Source organism: Phasianus colchicus, chromosome 39, assembly GCF_987193195.1.
Source record: "Phasianus colchicus chromosome 39, bPhaCol1.hap1.1, whole genome shotgun sequence".
In the NCBI taxonomy this organism is placed as follows: domain Eukaryota; kingdom Metazoa; phylum Chordata; class Aves; order Galliformes; family Phasianidae; genus Phasianus; species Phasianus colchicus.
The window spans coordinates 2185548-2206215 of NC_143474.1; the positions used below are offsets into that span (position 1 = coordinate 2185548).

General features: G+C 51.3%; 1 protein-coding gene across 7 annotated transcripts in view; it reads right to left on the minus strand.

Moving 5' to 3' along the window:
• The window catches only part of IPO4 (importin 4), a 32043-nt gene that overhangs the window by 9022 nt on the left and 2353 nt on the right, over positions 1 to 20668 (minus strand). For 4 of the 7 annotated variants that reach the window (XM_090130142.1, XM_090130145.1, XM_090130144.1 and 1 more), the window contains exons 3-14: positions 20228 to 20370; positions 18930 to 18983; positions 10211 to 10320; positions 8980 to 9088; positions 8088 to 8253; positions 6635 to 6745; positions 5230 to 5349; positions 4537 to 4639; positions 3360 to 3468; positions 2267 to 2358; positions 2102 to 2179; positions 1321 to 1378 (exon numbers count right to left, since the gene is read on the minus strand). In XM_090130142.1, the coding sequence (XP_089986268.1) occupies positions 1321 to 1378; positions 2102 to 2179; positions 2267 to 2358; positions 3360 to 3468; positions 4537 to 4639; positions 5230 to 5349; positions 6635 to 6745; positions 8088 to 8253; positions 8980 to 9088; positions 10211 to 10320; positions 18930 to 18983; positions 20228 to 20341 (1224 nt within the window). In that variant the 5' untranslated portion in view covers positions 20342 to 20370. The remainder of the gene's footprint in view (positions 1 to 1320; positions 1379 to 2101; positions 2180 to 2266; positions 2359 to 3359; positions 3469 to 4536; positions 4640 to 5229; positions 5350 to 6634; positions 6746 to 8087; positions 8254 to 8979; positions 9089 to 10210; positions 10321 to 18929; positions 18984 to 20227; positions 20371 to 20668) is intronic. The other 3 variants (XM_090130141.1, XM_090130143.1, XM_090130146.1) reach the window with 3 other exon arrangements.

Below are 20668 nucleotides of genomic sequence, written 5' to 3' on the forward strand. Positions count from 1 at the left end.
AGGGTCCTATGGGTCCTTATGGGGTCCCCATGGGGCTCTATGGGGTGTCTATTGGGTCTTTATAGGGTCTGTGTGAGGTTCTATGGGGTCTCTATGGGGCTCTATGGGTCTCCATGGGGTCTCCATGGCTCCCTATGGGTCTCTATGGGGTTTCTACGGGTCTCCATGGGGTTCCTATGGGCCCCTATGGGTCCCTATGGATTTCTATGGGTCCCTATGGGGTCTCTACAGGGTCCCTATGGGTCCCTATGGGGACTCTATAGGTCTCTATGGGGTTACTACTGGTCTCTATGGGTCTCTATGGGGTCTCTATGGGACCCTATGGGGTCTCTGTGGGTCCCTGTGGGTCCCTATGGGGACTCTATGGGTCTCTATGGGTCCCTATGGGGTCCTATGGGTCTCTATGGGGACTCTATGGGGTCTTTATAGGGACTCTATGGGTCCCTATGAGTCTCTATGGGGTTTCTATGGGGTCCTTATGGGGTCTCTATGAGGTTTCTATTGGGTTTCTATGGGATTCTATGGATCTCTATGGGTCCCTATGGGGTTTCTATTGGGTCCGTATGGGTTTCTATGGGGTCTCTGTGGGTTCCTATGAGATCTATGGGGTCTCTATGGGTCTCTATGGGTCCCTATGGGGTCCCTATGGGTGTCTGTGGGTGTCTGTGGGTTCCTATAGCATCTATGGGGTCCCTCTGGGTCTCTATGGGTCTCTATAGGTCCCTAGGGGTCCCTTTGGGTCCCTATGGGTGTCTGTGGGTTCCTATGGGATCTATGGGGTCCCTATGGGTCTCTATGGGTCCCTATGGGGTCTCTTTGGGTCCCTATGGGTGTGTGTGGGTCCCTATGGGATCTATGGGGTTCCTATGGGATCTATGGGGTCCCTATGGGATCTAAGGGGGCTCTATGGGTCTCTATGGGTCTCTGGGTCCCTATAGGGTCCCTATGGGATCTATGGGGTCCCTCTGGGTCTCTATGGGTCCCTATGGGGTCCCTCTGGGTCCCTATGGGTGTCTGTGGGTTCCTATGGGATCTATGGGGTTTCTATGGGTCTCTCTGGGTCCCTATGGGTGTCTGTGGGTTCCTATGGCATCTATGGGGTCTCTATGGGTCTCTATGGGTCTCTATGGGTTCCTAAGGGTCTCTATGGGGTCCCTAAGGGTCTCTATGGGTCCCTATGGGGTCCCTTTGGGTCCCTATGGGTGCCTGTGGGTCCCTATGGGATCTATGGGGCCCCTCTGGGTCTCTATGGGTCCCTGTGGGATCTATGGGTCCCTGTGGGATGTGGGGCAGCCGCCGCGTGGGGCAGGGAAGCCTCACCTCCAGCAGGGGCAGCAGAGCTTCCAGCGTGGGGGAGAAATAGGGCTGAAAAGCAGGGCTGGGGGGGGAAAGAGGGGAAATTGACCCCAAATGACACAAAAAATAGAAAGTTGCCCCAAATGACCCCAAAATGACCCCAAATAACGCCAAAAAAACCCATATAGCCCCCAAAGAACCCCAAAATGACCCCTAAAAACCCCATAAAAACCCCAAATAACCCCTAAAATACCCATATTACCCCCCAAAGCCTCAAAATGACCCCACATAACCCCCCAAAACCCCATATAACCCCCAAATAACCCCCAAAATGACTCCAAATGACCCCCAAATCCCATATAAACCCAAAATGACCCCAAAATAGCCCCAAATAACCCCAAAAGTCCCCATATAACTCGAAAAGAATACCAAAAACCCCAAATATCCCCCCAAAAACCCCTAATATCCCCCCAAAAACCCCAAATAACCCCAAAACACCCCAAAACCCCCAAAATGACCCCCAAAAAACCCCAAATAACCCCAAAACGACTCCAAATAACCCCAAAAATCCCCATATAACCCCCCCAAAACCACAAAACCACCCCAAAATGACCCCAAAAAACCCCAAAATGACCCCAAATAACCCCCCAAAAACCCCATATAACCCCCAAAACCCCAAATAACCCCCCAAAAACCCCAAAAGACCCCAAAAAACCCCAAACGACCCCAAAGTGACCCCAAAAATGACCTCAAGTAACCCGGAAACGCCCCCCCAAACGACCCCGAGTGACCCCGCCCCGCTTACCCACAATGCTCAGCGACAAGCCCCGCCCCCTCGCACGCCGCCTCCAATTCTGCCACGAAGTCTCCGCCCACCTCCACCCTGTGGGCGGGGCCAAAGGGGCTCAGGGGGCGTGGCCTCCGGCAAGCCCCGCCCCCCTCACCACCCAGCCTTCGCCCCGCCCCCTACGTCACGTGCTCCTCATCCTCGTCGTCCATTGGCTCCTCCCCCTCCTCGTTGGCTTCGAAGAGAAGGAACGAATCAGAAGCAGCCGGGGGAGCCTGGAGGGGCGGGGCCAGGGTGAGGCCACGCCCCCTTTGTCCGTACATGGGCATAAAGCGAGCAAAGCCCCGCCCACTTCTGATTGGCCGCGGCCCTTTGCCCATATATGGTGCTGCCCTGAGCGAAGCCACGCCCCCCTCTCCCCATATATGGGCATTATGCTGATCGCAGCCACGCCCCCTTTGCCCATATAAGGCTGTTCCAATAGGCCACGCCCCCTTCTGCCCATATATGGGCACTGAAGCACGCAAAGCCGCCCTGCCATCTAGATCAACCCCCCCAGGCCCCGCCCCTTTTGCCCATATATGGTCAGAAGGCATCAAACTACGCCCCCTTCCCCCAGGCCACGCCCCTTTACCCATATATGGAGTCAGGGGGTGCCATATACGGCGCTGCACGTCAATCACGCTCCAGGCCACGCCCCCATGCCCATATATGGTCACAAGACACCAAGCCACTCTCCCATTCCCCAGGCCACGCCCCTTTGCCCATATATGGCGTCAGAACATGCCCTTATACAGCTCTACACGCCAATCACGCTCCAGGCACCGCCCCTATGCCCAAATATGGTCATACAGCACCAAGCCGCTCCCACTTTCTGCAGGCCACGCCCCTTTGCCCATATATGGCATCAGGAGACGCCATATAAGGCGCGACACGTCAATCACGCTCCAGGCCACGCCCCTATGCCCATATATGGTCACAAGACACCAAGCTGCTTTCCCATTCCCCAGGCCACGCCCCTTGCCCATATATGGCACCCACATACAGAGCTACACGTCAATCATGCGCTAGGCCACGCCCCTATCCCCAGGCCACGCCCCTTTGCCCATATATGGCGCCCACATACAGAGCTACACGTCAATCATGCGCTAGGCCACGCCCCTATCCCCCAGGCCACGCCCCTTTGCCCATATAAGGTCAGCCCCCCCCCCCCCCCCCGCTGCACAGCAGCGCTCAGCCCGACTCCGCCCCTTTGCCCATATATGGTGAGACTCACCGCAGGGGGCGGGGCTTGCAGGCTGTTGAGGAGGAGGGGGAGGAGCTTGGGCAGCATTGGCTCCGCCCCCGCCCGCAGGGTTTGGGCCGCAGCCCCACAGAGCCCAAATCTGGGGGGGGAAAAAGGGGCAGATTTGGGCAAAAGGGGGAAAAAAGGGGTGGGGGGGGGGGGAGGGGGGTTTTGGGGTCAATATGGGACAGGCGGGGTCATTTGGTGTCATTTGGGGTCATTTTGATACCATTTGGGGTCTTTGGGGCTTTTTTGGGGACATTTTGGGGCCTTTTTGGGGTCAATATGGGAAAGTTGGGGTCACTTAGGGGCCATTTGGGGCATTTTGCCGTCATTTTGGGTCATTTAGGGTCATTTTGGGGGCCGTTTTGGGGCAATTTAGTGTCATTTTGGGGTCAATTGGGGCCATTCGGTATCATTTGGGGCATTAGGGGTCATTTTGGGGCCATTTTAGGGTCATTTGGGGGCCATTTTGGGGTCATTTGGGGGCCATTTGGGGCCATTTTGGGGTCACTTGGAGCCATTTGGGGTCATTTCTGGCCATTTTAGGTCATTTGGGGGCACTTGGGGGCATTTGGGATCCATTTGGGGGCATTTGGTGTCATTTTGGGGCCATTTGGGGCCATTTGGGGGTCATTTGGTGCCATTTGGGATCCATTTGGGGTCATTTGGGGTCATTTAGATGCCATTTGGGGTCATTTAGGGCCATTTGGGGTCATTTTGGGGCCATTTTAGGGTCATTTGGGGCCTATGGGGTCATTTTGGGTTCATTTAGAGGTCATTTGTGGCCATTTTGGGGCCATTTGGGGGCATTTGGGGGCATTTGGGATCCATTTGGGGTCATTCGGGGTCATTTTGGGGCCATTTTGGGGCCATTTTGGGTCATTTTGGCGCCATTTTAAGGTCATTTTAGGGTCATTTTGGGGCCTTTGGGGTCATTTTGGGGTCGCTTAGGGGTCATTTGGGGCCATTTTGGGGTCACTTGGAGCCATTTTGGGTCATTTGGGGCCATTTTAGGGTCATTTGGGGCCATTTTGGGTCATTTGGGGCCATTTTAGGGTCATTTGTGGCCATTTTGTGGCCATTTTGGGGCCTTTTTGGGGCCATTTGGGGTGATTTTGGGACGCCCCGATTTTTGGGTTGAAGGTGGCGGATTTGGGTCACTCACAAAACTCTCCGCTCCTCCGCGTCCCCATTGGCTGCCATTTCCAGCACTGCCTCCAACGCCGCCCCCAAAGCTGCAGGGCTGCCCCCCAGCGACCCCAAAACCTCTGCCCCAAAACCACAGCAATTCACCCCAAAATCCCCCCACCCCAAATCCCTTCCCCCATATCCAAAAACCCACCTTAAAATCCCCCAAATTCCCCCAAAACCCCACAAATTCCCCCCATAAAAGCCCCAAAGACCCCAAATCCGACCCCACCCCAAACCAAAAACCCCCATTTTTGTCCCCAAATGCCCCAAAATCCCCCAAATTCACCCCAAAATCCCCCCACCCCCATTCCCTTCCCCCATATCCAAAACCCACCTTAAAATCCCACAAATTCCCCCAAAACCCCCAAAATTTACCCCAAAAAACCCCGAAGACCCCAAATCCGACCCCACCCCAAACCAAAAACCACCATTTTTGCCCCCAAAAGCCCCAGAATCCCCCAAATTCACCCTAAAATCCCCCCCACTCAGTTCGCTTCCCCCATACCCAAAACCTCCCATAAAATCCCCCAAATTCACGCCAAACCCCCCAAAATTTCCCCCAAAAAACCCCAAAGACCCCAAATCCGACCCCACCCCAAACCCAAAACCCCATTTTTGCCCCCAAATGCCCCAAAATCCCCCAAATTCCCCCCAAAATCCCCCTCACCCATCGCCTGCAGCCGCACTGATCGCTGCTGGGGGTCCGGGAGCTGCAGGACCCGCAGCAGCGCCGCCTCCACTGCGCCCCCTGCTGGCCAAGCGGGGAACTGCTCCACTGCGCCACCTGCTGGGCGAAACGGGAATTACAGCACAGCGACACCTGGTGGGCATGGAGAGAATTGCAACTGGGTAGAATGGGAATTACAGCACAGCGCCACCTGGTGGGCGAAACGGGAATTACAGCACAGCGCCACCTGCTGGGCAAGGAGGGAATTGCAAATGAATGTAATGGGAATTAAAGCACAGCGCCACCTGGTGGATAAAGAGGGAAGTCCTCCGCTGTGTTCACTAATGGCCAAAATGGGAATTGCGACACAGCGCCGCCTGGTGGGCAAGGGGAGAATTGCAAGTGGATAAAATGGGAATTACAGCACAGCGCCACCTGGTGGGCTGGGAGGGAATGACATGGAAATGGAACTGGAATTTGGTGGACAAATAAAGAATTACAGCACAGCATTCCCTAGCGAAAAATAGGGAACTGCAGCACAGCACCCCCTGCTGGACAAAGAATTACACTACAGCTCCTCCTGATGGGCAAAGAGGCAAAGACACGACAGCTTTCCTTGCTGTACAAATAAGGGATTACAGCACAGCTCCCTCTGCTGGACAAATAGGGAAAGACACCACAGCGCCCCCTGGAGGACAAATAGAGAATGACACCACAGCCCCTCCATTGGACAAAGAGGGAATTGCACCACAGCTTTCCCTAGTGGACAAACAGAGAATGACAACACAGCGCCCCCTGGTGGACAAATAAGGAATGACACCACAGCTCCCCCTATGGACAAACAGAGAATGACAGCACGGCTCCCCCTGGTGCAAAGACAGAGAATTGCACCACAGATTTCCCTGGTGGAGAAATAAAGAATGACACCACAGCGCCCCATGGTGGACAAAGAGGGAATGACATCACAGCTCCTCCTATGGACAAAGAGGGAATTGCACCACAGCTCCCCCTGGTGGACAAAGAGAAAATTGCACCACAGCCCCCCGCATTAGACAAAGAATGACAACACAGCGTTCCCTGGTGGACAAATAAGGAATAACACCACAGCTCCCCCTATGGACAAACAGAGAATGACACCACAGCGCCCCCCGGTGGACAAAGAGGGAATGACATCACAGCTCCCCCTGGTGGACAAATATTGACATCACAGCCCCTCCATTGGACAAAGAGGGAAAGACACCACAGCTCCCCCTATGGACAAATAGGGAAATACAACACAGCGCCCCCTGGTGGACAAAGCCGTCAGACCCCCTGAAGGGCAATTTTTTTTTGGGGGGGGGGGGGGGGGATTTGGGGTCATTTTAGGGCGATTTGGGGTGAATTTGGGGCTGATTTTGAAACTCACCCAATTCGTGCAGGGCGCTGAGCGCCAGCTCCATCTCCTGGGGTCGCCCCCTGTCCAGGACCCCCAGCAGCACCCCCAAAATCGCCCCCATCTGGGGGGCCACCGCCGCTCCTACGACACAATGGGGACCCCCCTCCCATTTTAGGGACACCCCCCTTCCCCCCACACACCCCATATTGGGGACCCCCACCCAAAAGACTCCTCTGACCCCTCTGAATATTTAGGGACCCCCCCCTTCATATGGGAACCCCCGTGCCATAAGTTGGGACCCCCTCAATTTTGGGACCCCCTCAATTTTCGGACCCCCACCCCCCCATTTAGGGTCCCCCCACCCCATATAGAGACCCCCCCCCCCCACCCCATACATTGGGATCCCCACGTTGAGACACCCCCCCCAACACAGAGACCCCCCCACCCCATACATTCAAGCCCCCGATCTATTTAGGGACCCCAGCCCCATTTAACGACCCCCACCCCAAATAGGGAGACCCCCACCCCTGCCCCCCCACCCCATTTTAAGAACCCCCACCCTATAAAGGCACCCCCCCCCATTTTAGGGACACCCATCCCACCTTAGAGACCCCCACCCCATATAGAGCCCCCCACCCATATTTTAAGACTCCCCCCCACCCCTTTAGCACCCCCCCCCATTAAAGACCCCCACCCCAAACTTAAGAGACCCCCCCTTTCTTTAGGGATTCCCCCCCATACAGAGACCCCCACCCATTTTAAGGACCCCCCCCCCCTATTAAAGGACCCCACCCCCTTTTAAAGACCCCCCCCCCTTTAGAGACCCCCCCCATCCCAAACAGGGACCCCCTCCCCCCTTCACAAACCCCACCCCACACTTTGGGACCCCCCCCCAATTTAAAGACCCCCCCCAAAATATGGCCCCCCTCCCTTTTTTTCCAGACCCCACCCCTTTTAAAGACCCCCCCCCCCGTTTGAAGACCCCCCCCCCAAATAGGGACCCCTCCCCCCTTCACGAACCCCACCCCACACTTTGGGACCCCCCCCAACTTAGGGACCCCTCCCCCAATTAAAGACCCCCCCCAATTAAAGGCCCCCCCCAATTAAAGCCCTCCTCCAATTAAAGACCCCCACCAATTAAAGCCCCCCCCAATTAAAGACCCCCCCCAATTAATGACCCCCCCCAATTAAAGACCCGCCCAATTAAAGACCCCCCCAATTAAAGACCCCCTCCAATTAAAGACCCCCCCCATTAAAGACACCCCCAATTAAAGACCCCCCCCAATTAAAGCCCCCCACCAATTAAAGACCCCCCCCAACTAAAGACCCCCCCCCCAACTAAAGACCACCCCACTTAAAGACCCCCCCAATTAAAGCCCCCCCCCAATTAAAGCCCCCCCCCAATTAAAGACCCCCCACCCCAAATAGGGACCCCCCCCATTTAACACCCCCCCCCCATCTCCTGCTCTTTGTCGCCCCCTACCGGCCACCGCCAGCAGCTCCCGCAGCACGAACCAATCCCGCGCCCCCGGAAGTACTTCCGGCGACCCCGGAAGTGCTTCCGGAGAAGCCGGAAGCGGCTCGAGCGAAACCGGAAGCGCCGCCAACGCCGCCGGAAGCGCCTCCAGAGCCAGCGCCGCCGCCTCGGGCTGCGACGGAGCCCGCCAGTACAAACCGGTACCAACCGGTTCACACCAGTACGACCCCAGGTGGACCCTCAGCCCCCAAATCCCCCCTCACCCCCCCACATCCCATATTTCCCCCATAACCCCCCCACATCCCACGCTTCCCCCCCAATTCCCCCCCATATCCCCCCATATCCCCCCTATCCCACCCCATACCCCCCTATCCCCCCCATATCCCCCCCAATTCCCCCCCATATCCCACCTCGTATCCCCCCAATTCCCCCCCATACCCCCCTATCTCCCCCATATCCCCCCATACCCCCCCATATCCCCCGTATCCCCCCATATCCCCCCCTATCCCACCCCATATCCCCCATTTCCCCCCCATTTCCCCCCCCAATCCCCTATTTCCCCCCCACATGCCCCCATATCCCCCCTATCCCACCCCATATCCCCCTATATCCCCCCCATATCCCCCCAATTCCTCCCCCTATCCCCCCCCATCCCCCATTTTCCCCCCATATCCCCCCCATATCCCATATTTCCCCCCAATTTCTCCCCCATATCCCCCCAATTCCCCCCCATATCCCCCCCTATCCCCCCCCTATCCCCCATTTTCCCCCCATATCCCCCCCATATCCCCAATTTCTCCCCCATATCCCCCCCCTATGCCCCCATATCCGCCCCATATCCTCCCCATATCCCCCATACCCCCCCACCCCCCCCCATTTCCCCCATATCCCCCCCTACCTGCACGCTCTCCCCGATGCTCCTCAGCGCCGCGGCGGCCGCCCCCCTCACAGCCCCTTGGGGGTCCGCCAGCCCCCCCCTCAGCGCCCCCAAAACCGCCCCCAAATACCTGCGAGACCCCCCCAAAAAAAACAGCAACGACAATTCACCCCAATTAACCAAATCCGCAACCATTCCGCCCAAAAGCCGCCCCCAAAAACCCCAAAACCGACCCCAAAAACACAAATCCCAAATCGCCCCCCCCCCCAAAAAAAACCCAAATCTGGATTTTTCCCCACATTGCCCCAAAATCCCCCATTTTCACCCTAAAAGCCACCCCAAATTTGCCCCAAATCCTCCCTAAAATCCCAATTCACCCCCAAAATCCACCCCAAAATCCCCAAAAAATCCCCCAAACCCACCCCCCAAAAAACCCCAAATCCCCCAAATTGCCCAAAATCCCCATTTTTCACCCCAAAACCCACCCCAAATTTACCTCATATTCACCCCAAAATCCCCCCAAAACAGCCCCAAATTCACCCCCAAACCCCCCAAAAACCCCCCAAACCCACCCCCCAAAAAACCCCAAAACCCCAAAATTGCCCCAAATCCCCGTTTTTCACCCCCAAAAAAACCCCAAAATCCCCCAATTTCACCCCAGAATCCCTAAAACCCACCCCAAAATGCCCCAAATCCCCCAAACCCACCGCGCAAAAAACCCCAAAACCCCAAATTGCCCAAAATCCCCATTTTTCACCCCAAAACCCACCCCAAATTTACCCCAATTTCGCCCCCAAATCCCCCCAAAATCCCCCAAAAAGCCCCAAATTCACCCCCAAGCCCCTCAAAAATCCCCCAAACCCACCCCCCAAAAAACCCCAAAACCCCCAAATTGCCCCAAATCCCCATTTTTCACCCCCAAAAAAACCCCAAAATCCCCCAATTTCACCCCAAAATCCCCCAAAACAGTCCCAAATTCACCCCAAAACCCCCCAAAAACACCCCAAAATCCCCCAAATCCCCCAAACCCACCCCCCAAAAAACCCCAAACCCCCAAATTGCCCAAAATCCCCATTTTTCACCCCAAAACCCACCCCAAATTTACCCCAATTTCACCCCAAAATCCCTAAAATCCACCCCCAAAACCCCCCCAAAAGCCCCCAAATCCCCCCAAAAATCCCCCAAACCCACCCCCAAAAAACCCCAAACCCCCAAATTGCCCAAAATCCCCATTTTTCACCCCAAAACGCACCGTTTCCTCATCAGGTCCCCGCAGCCGTCGGCCGCAGCCCCCAAAGCCAGCAGGGCTCCTTTCCTCCCCCACGGCTCCGCGCCGCCCAACAGCGGCTCCAGCCGGGGAACCTGCACCCCAAAATCCACCTTTTTTACCCCAAAATGACCCGCGCCCCACACCGACCCCAAAGCCACCCCTTGCCGCCCCAAAATCCCCACTTTCAGCCCCAAAATCCCCATTTTTAGCCCCCAAATCCCGACTTTTAGCCCCAAAAGATCAGATTCTAGACCCAAAATTCCCACTTTTAGCCCCAAAACCCAAAACTTGAGCCCAAAATCCCCATTTTTTGCCCCAAAATCCCCACTTCTAGCCCCAAAATCTTCATTTTTAGCCCCAAAATCTCCATTTCTTGCACCCAAATAATCAGATTTCAGCCCCAAAATCCCCACTTTTAGCCCCAAAATATCAGATTCTAGACCCCAAATTCCTACTTTTAGCTCCAAAACCCGAAACTTGAACCCAAAATCCCCATTTTTTGCCCCAAAATGATCCACAGCCCACACCAACCCCAAAGCCACCCCTTGGCGCCCCAAAATCCCCATTTTTAGCCCCAAAATCCCCATTTTTAGGCCAGAAATCCCCACTTTTAGCCCCCAAATCCCCACTTTTAGCCCCAAAATCCCCATTTTTAGCCCCCAAATCCCCACTTTAAGCCCCAAAATGTCAGATTCTAGACCCAAGATTCCCACTTTTAGCCCCAAAACCCAAAACTTGAACCCAAAATCCCCACTTTTTGCCCCAAAATCCTCATTTTTAGCCCCCAAAATCCCCACTTTTTGCCCCAAAATCCTCATTTTTCGCCCCCGAATCCCCACTTTAAGCCCCAAAATGTCAGATTCTAGACCCAAAATTCCCACTTTTAGCCCCAAAACCCAAAACTTGAACCCCAAATCCCCATTTTTTGCCCCAAAAAGACCCGCGCCCCACACCGACCCCAAAGCCACCCCTTGCCGCCCCAAAATCCCCACTTTTAGCCCCAAAATCCCCATTTTTAGCCCCAAAATCCCCACTTTTAGCCCCAAAAGATCAGATTCTAGACCCCAAATTCCCACTTTTAGCCCCAAAACCCGAAACTTGAACCCAAAATCCCCATTTTTTGCCCCAAAATGATCCGCATCCCACACCGACCCCAAAGCCACCCCTTGCCGCCCCAAAATCCCCATTTTTAGCCCCAAAATCCCCATTTTTAGGTCAGAAATTCCCACTTTTAGCCCCAAAATCCCCATTTTTAGCCCCAAATCCCCACTTTTAGCCCCAAAATGTCAGATTCTAGACCCAAAATTCCCACTTTTAGCCCCAAAACCCAAAACTTGAACCCCAAATCCCCATTTTTTGCCCCCAAATCCCCACTTCTAGCCCCAAAATCTCCATTTTTAGCCCCAAAATCTCCATTTCTTGCACCCAAATAATCAGATTTCAGCCCCAAAATCCCCACTTTTAGCCCCAAAATGTCAGATTCTAGACCCCAAATTCCCATTTTTAACCCCAAAACCCAAAACTTGAACCCAAAATCCCCATTTTTTGCCCCAAAATGATCCACAGCCCACACCGACCCCAAAGCCACCCCTTGGCGCCCCCAAATCTGCATTTTTAGCCCCAAAATCCCCACTTTTAGCCCCAAAATCCCCACTTTCAGCCCCAAAATGTCAGATTCTAGACCCCAAATTCCTACTTTTAGCTCCAAAACCCGAAACTTGAACCCAAAATCCCCATTTTTTGCCCCAAAATGATCCACAGCCCACACCAACCCCAAAGCCACCCCTTGGCGCCCCAAAATCCCCATTTTTAGCCCCAAAATCCCCATTTTTAGGCCAGAAATCCCCACTTTTAGCCCCCAAATCCCCACTTTTAGCCCCAAAATCCCCATTTTTAGCCCCCAAATCCCCACTTTAAGCCCCAAAATGTCAGATTCTAGACCCAAGATTCCCACTTTTAGCCCCAAAACCCAAAACTTGAACCCAAAATCCCCACTTTTTGCCCCAAAATCCTCATTTTTAGCCCCCAAAATCCCCACTTTTTGCCCCAAAATCCTCATTTTTCGCCCCCGAATCCCCACTTTAAGCCCCAAAATGTCAGATTCTAGACCCAAAATTCCCACTTTTAGCCCCAAAACCCAAAACTTGAACCCCAAATCCCCATTTTTTGCCCCAAAAAGACCCGCGCCCCACACCGACCCCAAAGCCACCCCTTGCCGCCCCAAAATCCCCACTTTTAGCCCCAAAATCCCCATTTTTAGCCCCAAAATCCCCACTTTTAGCCCCAAAAGATCAGATTCTAGACCCAAAATTCCCACTTTTAGCCCCAAAACCCAAAACTTGAGCCCAAAATCCCCATTTTTTGCCCCAAAATCCCCACTTCTAGCCCCAAAATCTTCATTTTTAGCCCCAAAATCTCCATTTCTTGCACCCAAATAATCAGATTTCAGCCCCAAAATCCCCACTTTTAGCCCCAAAATATCAGATTCTAGACCCCAAATTCCTACTTTTAGCTCCAAAACCCGAAACTTGAACCCAAAATCCCCATTTTTTGCCCCAAAATGATCCACAGCCCACACCAACCCCAAAGCCACCCCTTGGCGCCCCAAAATCCCCATTTTTAGCCCCAAAATCCCCATTTTTAGGCCAGAAATCCCCACTTTTAGCCCCCAAATCCCCACTTTTAGCCCCAAAATCCCCATTTTTAGCCCCCAAATCCCCACTTTAAGCCCCAAAATGTCAGATTCTAGACCCAAGATTCCCACTTTTAGCCCCAAAACCCAAAACTTGAACCCAAAATCCCCACTTTTTGCCCCAAAATCCTCATTTTTAGCCCCCAAAATCCCCACTTTTTGCCCCAAAATCCTCATTTTTCGCCCCCGAATCCCCACTTTAAGCCCCAAAATGTCAGATTCTAGACCCAAAATTCCCACTTTTAGCCCCAAAACCCAAAACTTGAACCCCAAATCCCCATTTTTTGCCCCAAAAAGACCCGCGCCCCACACCGACCCCAAAGCCACCCCTTGCCGCCCCAAAATCCCCACTTTTAGCCCCAAAATCCCCATTTTTAGCCCCAAAATCCCCACTTTTAGCCCCAAAAGATCAGATTCTAGACCCCAAATTCCCACTTTTAGCCCCAAAACCCGAAACTTGAACCCAAAATCCCCATTTTTTGCCCCAAAATGATCCGCATCCCACACCGACCCCAAAGCCACCCCTTGCCGCCCCAAAATCCCCATTTTTAGCCCCAAAATCCCCATTTTTAGGTCAGAAATTCCCACTTTTAGCCCCAAAATCCCCATTTTTAGCCCCAAATCCCCACTTTTAGCCCCAAAATGTCAGATTCTAGACCCAAAATTCCCACTTTTAGCCCCAAAACCCAAAACTTGAACCCCAAATCCCCATTTTTTGCCCCCAAATCCCCACTTCTAGCCCCAAAATCTCCATTTTTAGCCCCAAAATCTCCATTTCTTGCACCCAAATAATCAGATTTCAGCCCCAAAATCCCCACTTTTAGCCCCAAAATGTCAGATTCTAGACCCCAAATTCCCATTTTTAACCCCAAAACCCAAAACTTGAACCCAAAATCCCCATTTTTTGCCCCAAAATGATCCACAGCCCACACCGACCCCAAAGCCACCCCTTGGCGCCCCCAAATCTGCATTTTTAGCCCCAAAATCCCCACTTTTAGCCCCAAAATCCCCACTTTCAGCCCCAAAATGTCAGATTCTAGACCCCAAATTCCTACTTTTAGCTCCAAAACCCGAAACTTGAACCCAAAATCCCCATTTTTTGCCCCAAAATGATCCACAGCCCACACCAACCCCAAAGCCACCCCTTGGCGCCCCAAAATCCCCATTTTTAGCCCCAAAATCCCCATTTTTAGGCCAGAAATCCCCACTTTTAGCCCCCAAATCCCCACTTTTAGCCCCAAAATCCCCATTTTTAGCCCCCAAATCCCCACTTTAAGCCCCAAAATGTCAGATTCTAGACCCAAGATTCCCACTTTTAGCCCCAAAACCCAAAACTTGAACCCAAAATCCCCACTTTTTGCCCCAAAATCCTCATTTTTAGCCCCCAAAATCCCCACTTTTTGCCCCAAAATCCTCATTTTTCGCCCCCGAATCCCCACTTTAAGCCCCAAAATGTCAGATTCTAGACCCAAAATTCCCACTTTTAGCCCCAAAACCCAAAACTTGAACCCCAAATCCCCATTTTTTGCCCCAAAAAGACCCGCGCCCCACACCGACCCCAAAGCCACCCCTTGCCGCCCCAAAATCCCCACTTTTAGCCCCAAAATCCCCATTTTTAGCCCCAAAATCCCCACTTTTAGCCCCAAAAGATCAGATTCTAGACCCAAAATTCCCACTTTTAGCCCCAAAACCCAAAACTTGAGCCCAAAATCCCCATTTTTTGCCCCAAAATCCCCACTTCTAGCCCCAAAATCTTCATTTTTAGCCCCAAAATCTCCATTTCTTGCACCCAAATAATCAGATTTCAGCCCCAAAATCCCCACTTTTAGCCCCAAAATATCAGATTCTAGACCCCAAATTCCTACTTTTAGCTCCAAAACCCGAAACTTGAACCCAAAATCCCCATTTTTTGCCCCAAAATGATCCACAGCCCACACCAACCCCAAAGCCACCCCTTGGCGCCCCAAAATCCCCATTTTTAGCCCCAAAATCCCCATTTTTAGGCCAGAAATCCCCACTTTTAGCCCCCAAATCCCCACTTTTAGCCCCAAAATCCCCATTTTTAGCCCCCAAATCCCCACTTTAAGCCCCAAAATGTCAGATTCTAGACCCAAGATTCCCACTTTTAGCCCCAAAACCCAAAACTTGAACCCAAAATCCCCACTTTTTGCCCCAAAATCCTCATTTTTAGCCCCCAAAATCCCCACTTTTTGCCCCAAAATCCTCATTTTTCGCCCCCGAATCCCCACTTTAAGCCCCAAAATGTCAGATTCTAGACCCAAAATTCCCACTTTTAGCCCCAAAACCCAAAACTTGAACCCCAAATCCCCATTTTTTGCCCCAAAAAGACCCGCGCCCCACACCGACCCCAAAGCCACCCCTTGCCGCCCCAAAATCCCCACTTTTAGCCCCAAAATCCCCATTTTTAGCCCCAAAATCCCCACTTTTAGCCCCAAAAGATCAGATTCTAGACCCCAAATTCCCACTTTTAGCCCCAAAACCCGAAACTTGAACCCAAAATCCCCATTTTTTGCCCCAAAATGATCCGCATCCCACACCGACCCCAAAGCCACCCCTTGCCGCCCCAAAATCCCCATTTTTAGCCCCAAAATCCCCATTTTTAGGTCAGAAATTCCCACTTTTAGCCCCAAAATCCCCATTTTTAGCCCCAAATCCCCACTTTTAGCCCCAAAATGTCAGATTCTAGACCCAAAATTCCCACTTTTAGCCCCAAAACCCAAAACTTGAACCCCAAATCCCCATTTTTTGCCCCCAAATCCCCACTTCTAGCCCCAAAATCTCCATTTTTAGCCCCAAAATCTCCATTTCTTGCACCCAAATAATCAGATTTCAGCCCCAAAATCCCCACTTTTAGCCCCAAAATGTCAGATTCTAGACCCCAAATTCCCATTTTTAACCCCAAAACCCAAAACTTGAACCCAAAATCCCCATTTTTTGCCCCAAAATGATCCACAGCCCACACCGACCCCAAAGCCACCCCTTGGCGCCCCCAAATCTGCATTTTTAGCCCCAAAATCCCCACTTTTAGCCCCAAAATCCCCACTTTCAGCCCCAAAATGTCAGATTCTAGACCCCAAATTCCTACTTTTAGCTCCAAAACCCGAAACTTGAACCCAAAATCCCCATTTTTTGCCCCAAAATGATCCACAGCCCACACCAACCCCAAAGCCACCCCTTGGCGCCCCAAAATCCCCATTTTTAGCCCCAAAATCCCCATTTTTAGGCCAGAAATCCCCACTTTTAGCCCCCAAATCCCCACTTTTAGCCCCAAAATCCCCATTTTTAGCCCCCAAATCCCCACTTTAAGCCCCAAAATGTCAGATTCTAGACCCAAGATTCCCACTTTTAGCCCCAAAACCCAAAACTTGAACCCAAAATCCCCACTTTTTGCCCCAAAATCCTCATTTTTAGCCCCCAAAATCCCCACTTTTTGCCCCAAAATCCTCATTTTTCGCCCCCGAATCCCCACTTTAAGCCCCAAAATGTCAGATTCTAGACCCAAAATTCCCACTTTTAGCCCCAAAACCCAAAACTTGAACCCCAAATCCCCATTTTTTGCCCCAAAAAGACCCGCGCCCCACACCGACCCCAAAGCCACCCCTTGCCGCCCCAAAATCCCCACTTTTAGCCCCAAAATCCCCATTTTTAGCCCCAAAATCCCCACTTTTAGCCCCAAAAGATCAGATTCTAGACCCCAAATTCCCACTTTTAGCCCCAAAACCCGAAACTTGAACCCAAAATCCCCATTTTTTGCCCCAAAATGATCCGCATCCCACACCGACCCCAAAGCCACCCCTTGCCGCCCCAAAATCCCCATTTTTAGCCCCAAAATCCCCATTTTTAGGTCAGAAATTCCCACTTTTAGCCCCAAAATCCCCATTTTTAGCCCCAAATCCCCACTTTTAGCCCCAAAATGTCAGATTCTAGACCCAAAATTCCCACTTTTAGCCCCAAAACCCAAAACTTGAACCCCAAATCCCCATTTTTTGCCCCCAAATCCCCACTTCTAGCCCCAAAATCTCCATTTTTAGCCCCAAAATCTCCATTTCTTGCACCCAAATAATCAGATTTCAGCCCCAAAATCCCCACTTTTAGCCCCAAAATGTCAGATTCTAGACCCAAAATTCCCATTTTTAACCCCAAAACCCAAAACTTGAACCCAAAATCCCCATTTTTTGCCCCAAAATGATCCACAGCCCACACCGACCCCAAAGCCACCCCTTGGCGCCCCCAAATCTGCATTTTTAGCCCCAAAATCCCCACTTTTAGCCCCAAAATCCCCACTTTCAGCCCCAAAATGTCAGATTCTAGACCCCAAATTCCTACTTTTAGCTCCAAAACCCGAAACTTGAACCCAAAATCCCCATTTTTTGCCCCAAAATGATCCACAGCCCACACCAACCCCAAAGCCACCCCTTGGCGCCCCAAAATCCCCATTTTTAGCCCCAAAATCCCCATTTTTAGGCCAGAAATCCCCACTTTTAGCCCCCAAATCCCCACTTTTAGCCCCAAAATCCCCATTTTTAGCCCCCAAATCCCCACTTTAAGCCCCAAAATGTCAGATTCTAGACCCAAGATTCCCACTTTTAGCCCCAAAACCCAAAACTTGAACCCAAAATCCCCACTTTTTGCCCCAAAATCCTCATTTTTAGCCCCCAAAATCCCCACTTTTTGCCCCAAAATCCTCATTTTTCGCCCCCGAATCCCCACTTTAAGCCCCAAAATGTCAGATTCTAGACCCAAAATTCCCACTTTTAGCCCCAAAACCCAAAACTTGAACCCCAAATCCCCATTTTTTGCCCCAAAAAGACCCGCGCCCCACACCGACCCCAAAGCCACCCCTTGCCGCCCCAAAATCCCCACTTTTAGCCCCAAAATCCCCATTTTTAGCCCCAAAATCCCCACTTTTAGCCCCAAAAGATCAGATTCTAGACCCAAAATTCCCACTTTTAGCCCCAAAACCCAAAACTTGAACCCCAAATCCCCATTTTTTGCCCCAAAAAGACCCGCGCCCCACACCGACCCCAAAGCCACCCCTTGCCGCCCCAAAATCCCCACTTTTAGCCCCAAAATCCCCATTTTTAGCCCCAAAATCCCCACTTTTAGCCCCAAAAGATCAGATTCTAGACCCCAAATTCCCACTTTTAGCCCCAAAACCCGAAACTTGAACCCAAAATCCCCATTTTTTGCCCCAAAATGATCCGCATCCCACACCGACCCCAAAGCCACCCCTTGCCGCCCCAAAATCCCCATTTTTAGCCCCAAAATCCCCATTTTTAGGTCAGAAATTCCCACTTTTAGCCCCAAAATCCCCATTTTTAGCCCCAAATCCCCACTTTTAGCCCCAAAATGTCAGATTCTAGACCCAAAATTCCCACTTTTAGCCCCAAAACCCAAAACTTGAACCCCAAATCCCCATTTTTTGCCCCCAAAAGACCCGCGCCCCACGCCGACCCCAAAGCCACCCCTTGGCACCCCAAAATCCCCATTTTTAGCCCCAAATCCCCACTTTTAGCCCCAAAATGTCAGATTTTAGACCCCAAATTCCCATTTTTAGCACCAAAACCCAAAGCTTGAACCCCATATCCCCATTTTTTGCCCCAAAATTCCAGCCTTTAAATCAATTTCCCCGATTTTTGCCCCAAATTCCCCATTTTTAGCCCCAAAACGTCAAATTTTAGCACAGAAATTTCAAATTTTATTCCCCAAAATCCCCTCTTTTAGCCCCAAAATTGCCTTTTTTTGCCCCAAAATCACCCTTTGAACCCCACAACTGCCCCAAAATTGCCCTTTTTTACCCCAAATTCCCCCTTTCTACCCCCAAATTCCCACTTTTTGGTCCCAAATTCCCCACTTTTAGCCCCAAAATTGCCCTTTTTTACCCCAAATTCCCCCTTTTTAGCCCCGAATTCCCCCTTTTTCACCCCAAAATCACCACCTGAACCCCACAGATGCCCCAAAATCCCCGTTTTTCACCCCAAAATTCACCATTTCCCGCAGCAGTTTCTCAGCAGGGATTCCCAGCGCCAGCGCGTTCAGCACCTGCAGACCCAAAATTGGAGGAATTCAGCCCAAAATTCAGCCCCAAATGACCCAAAAATGGCAAAATTTCACCCAAAAAGGAAAAAAAAAAAAAAAAGACCCAAAAATGCAGAAATTTGACCCAAAATAAGCGGGAAAAAAAATCATGAAAGAGGAAAAATTCGACCCAAAATGAGAAGCGAAGAAATAAACCAAAAATGGGGGATTTCAGCCCAAAATGAGGGGAAGAAATGACCCAAAACTGGAGGAATTCAACCCAAAATGAGAGGAGAGGGGAAATGAGTCAAAAATGGGGGATTTTGACCCAAAATGAGGGGAGAAAAAATCATTAAAATTGGGAAGACTTGACCCAAAATGAGAAGAGGAAAAAATGACAAAAATTTGGGGAAAAAAATCACAAAAATGTGACAATTTGAACCAAAATGAGGGTAGAGAAAATAAGCTAAAAATGAGAAAATTTGAGCCAAAATGAGGGGAGAAAAAATGAGCCAAAAATGAGAAAATTTGACCCAAAATGCGAAAGAAAAATGAACCAAAAATGGGAAAATTTGCCTCAAAACTGGGGAAACGAAAATCAGAAAATTTGGGTATTAACAAAAAAATGATAAAAATGGGAAAATCTGACCCAAATTGAGGATGGAAAAAATGGCAAAAATGGTGCAAAATAAGGAATGGGAACCAATAAAAACTGTCGTTTTTTGTCTGCAAACTGGGGGAAAAAAGGGCAGAAATGGTAAAATTGCTGTGAAATAAACATTCATGTTAACAAAAATTGCTATTTTCGCTTTCAGATTTGGGCAAAAAACAGCAAAAACGGTGAAACTCTGAGAAAACAGAGAAATAACTAAAAATGGCCATTTCTGACTCAAAATTGGGGTAAAAGTGGCAAAAAACGGTAAAACCAGCAAAAAATAAACGAGAGAATTAACAAAAAAAGTTCATTTTTGCCTCGAATTCGGGGCAAAAGCAGCAAAAATGGTGACAAAAGCCACAACTGGAAAGGAAACCTGCGAAGGGTGAGAAAAAAGGGACCCAAAATTGGGGCGAAAAATGGGAAAATTGGGAAAAGTGGGATCGAAACGAGGGCAGTGCGTGGCTCGAGCCCCAAAACTGGGCGAAAAAATGCCAAAAACGGGTAAAAAAAGGGACAAAAATCGCATTTTTTGTCTTCCAACGCAACTCTATGGGGGAAGGGGGGGGGGAGGGGGGGATTTTTGGGGTGAATCGAGGCGATTTTGGCTCACCTGGGCGGCGCAATGGCGGAGGCTGCGCCCCTCCCCCCCCCCCACTGTTCCGTATCTTCGGGGTCCGGGGGGTCCGAGGAGGGGGGGGAGCAGAGCAGGGAGAGCAGGGAGCATAACAGGGGGGGCAGGAAGGGCTGCAGGGCCTGGGGGGGGGGAGGGGAGGCAGGAATCCCATCACAATCCCAGTTAATCCCACTTAATCCCAGTTAATCCCATCACAATCCCAGTTAATCCCACTTAATCCCATCAGAATCCCAGCTAATCCCATCTAATCCCAGTTAATCCCATCAGAATCCCATCTAATCCCATTTAATCCCATCAGAATCCCAGTTAATCCCACTTAATCCCATTTAATCCCATCAGAATCCCAGCTAATCCCATCTAATCCCAGTTAATCCCATCATAAACCCAGTTAATCCAGTTAATCCCATCAGAATCCCA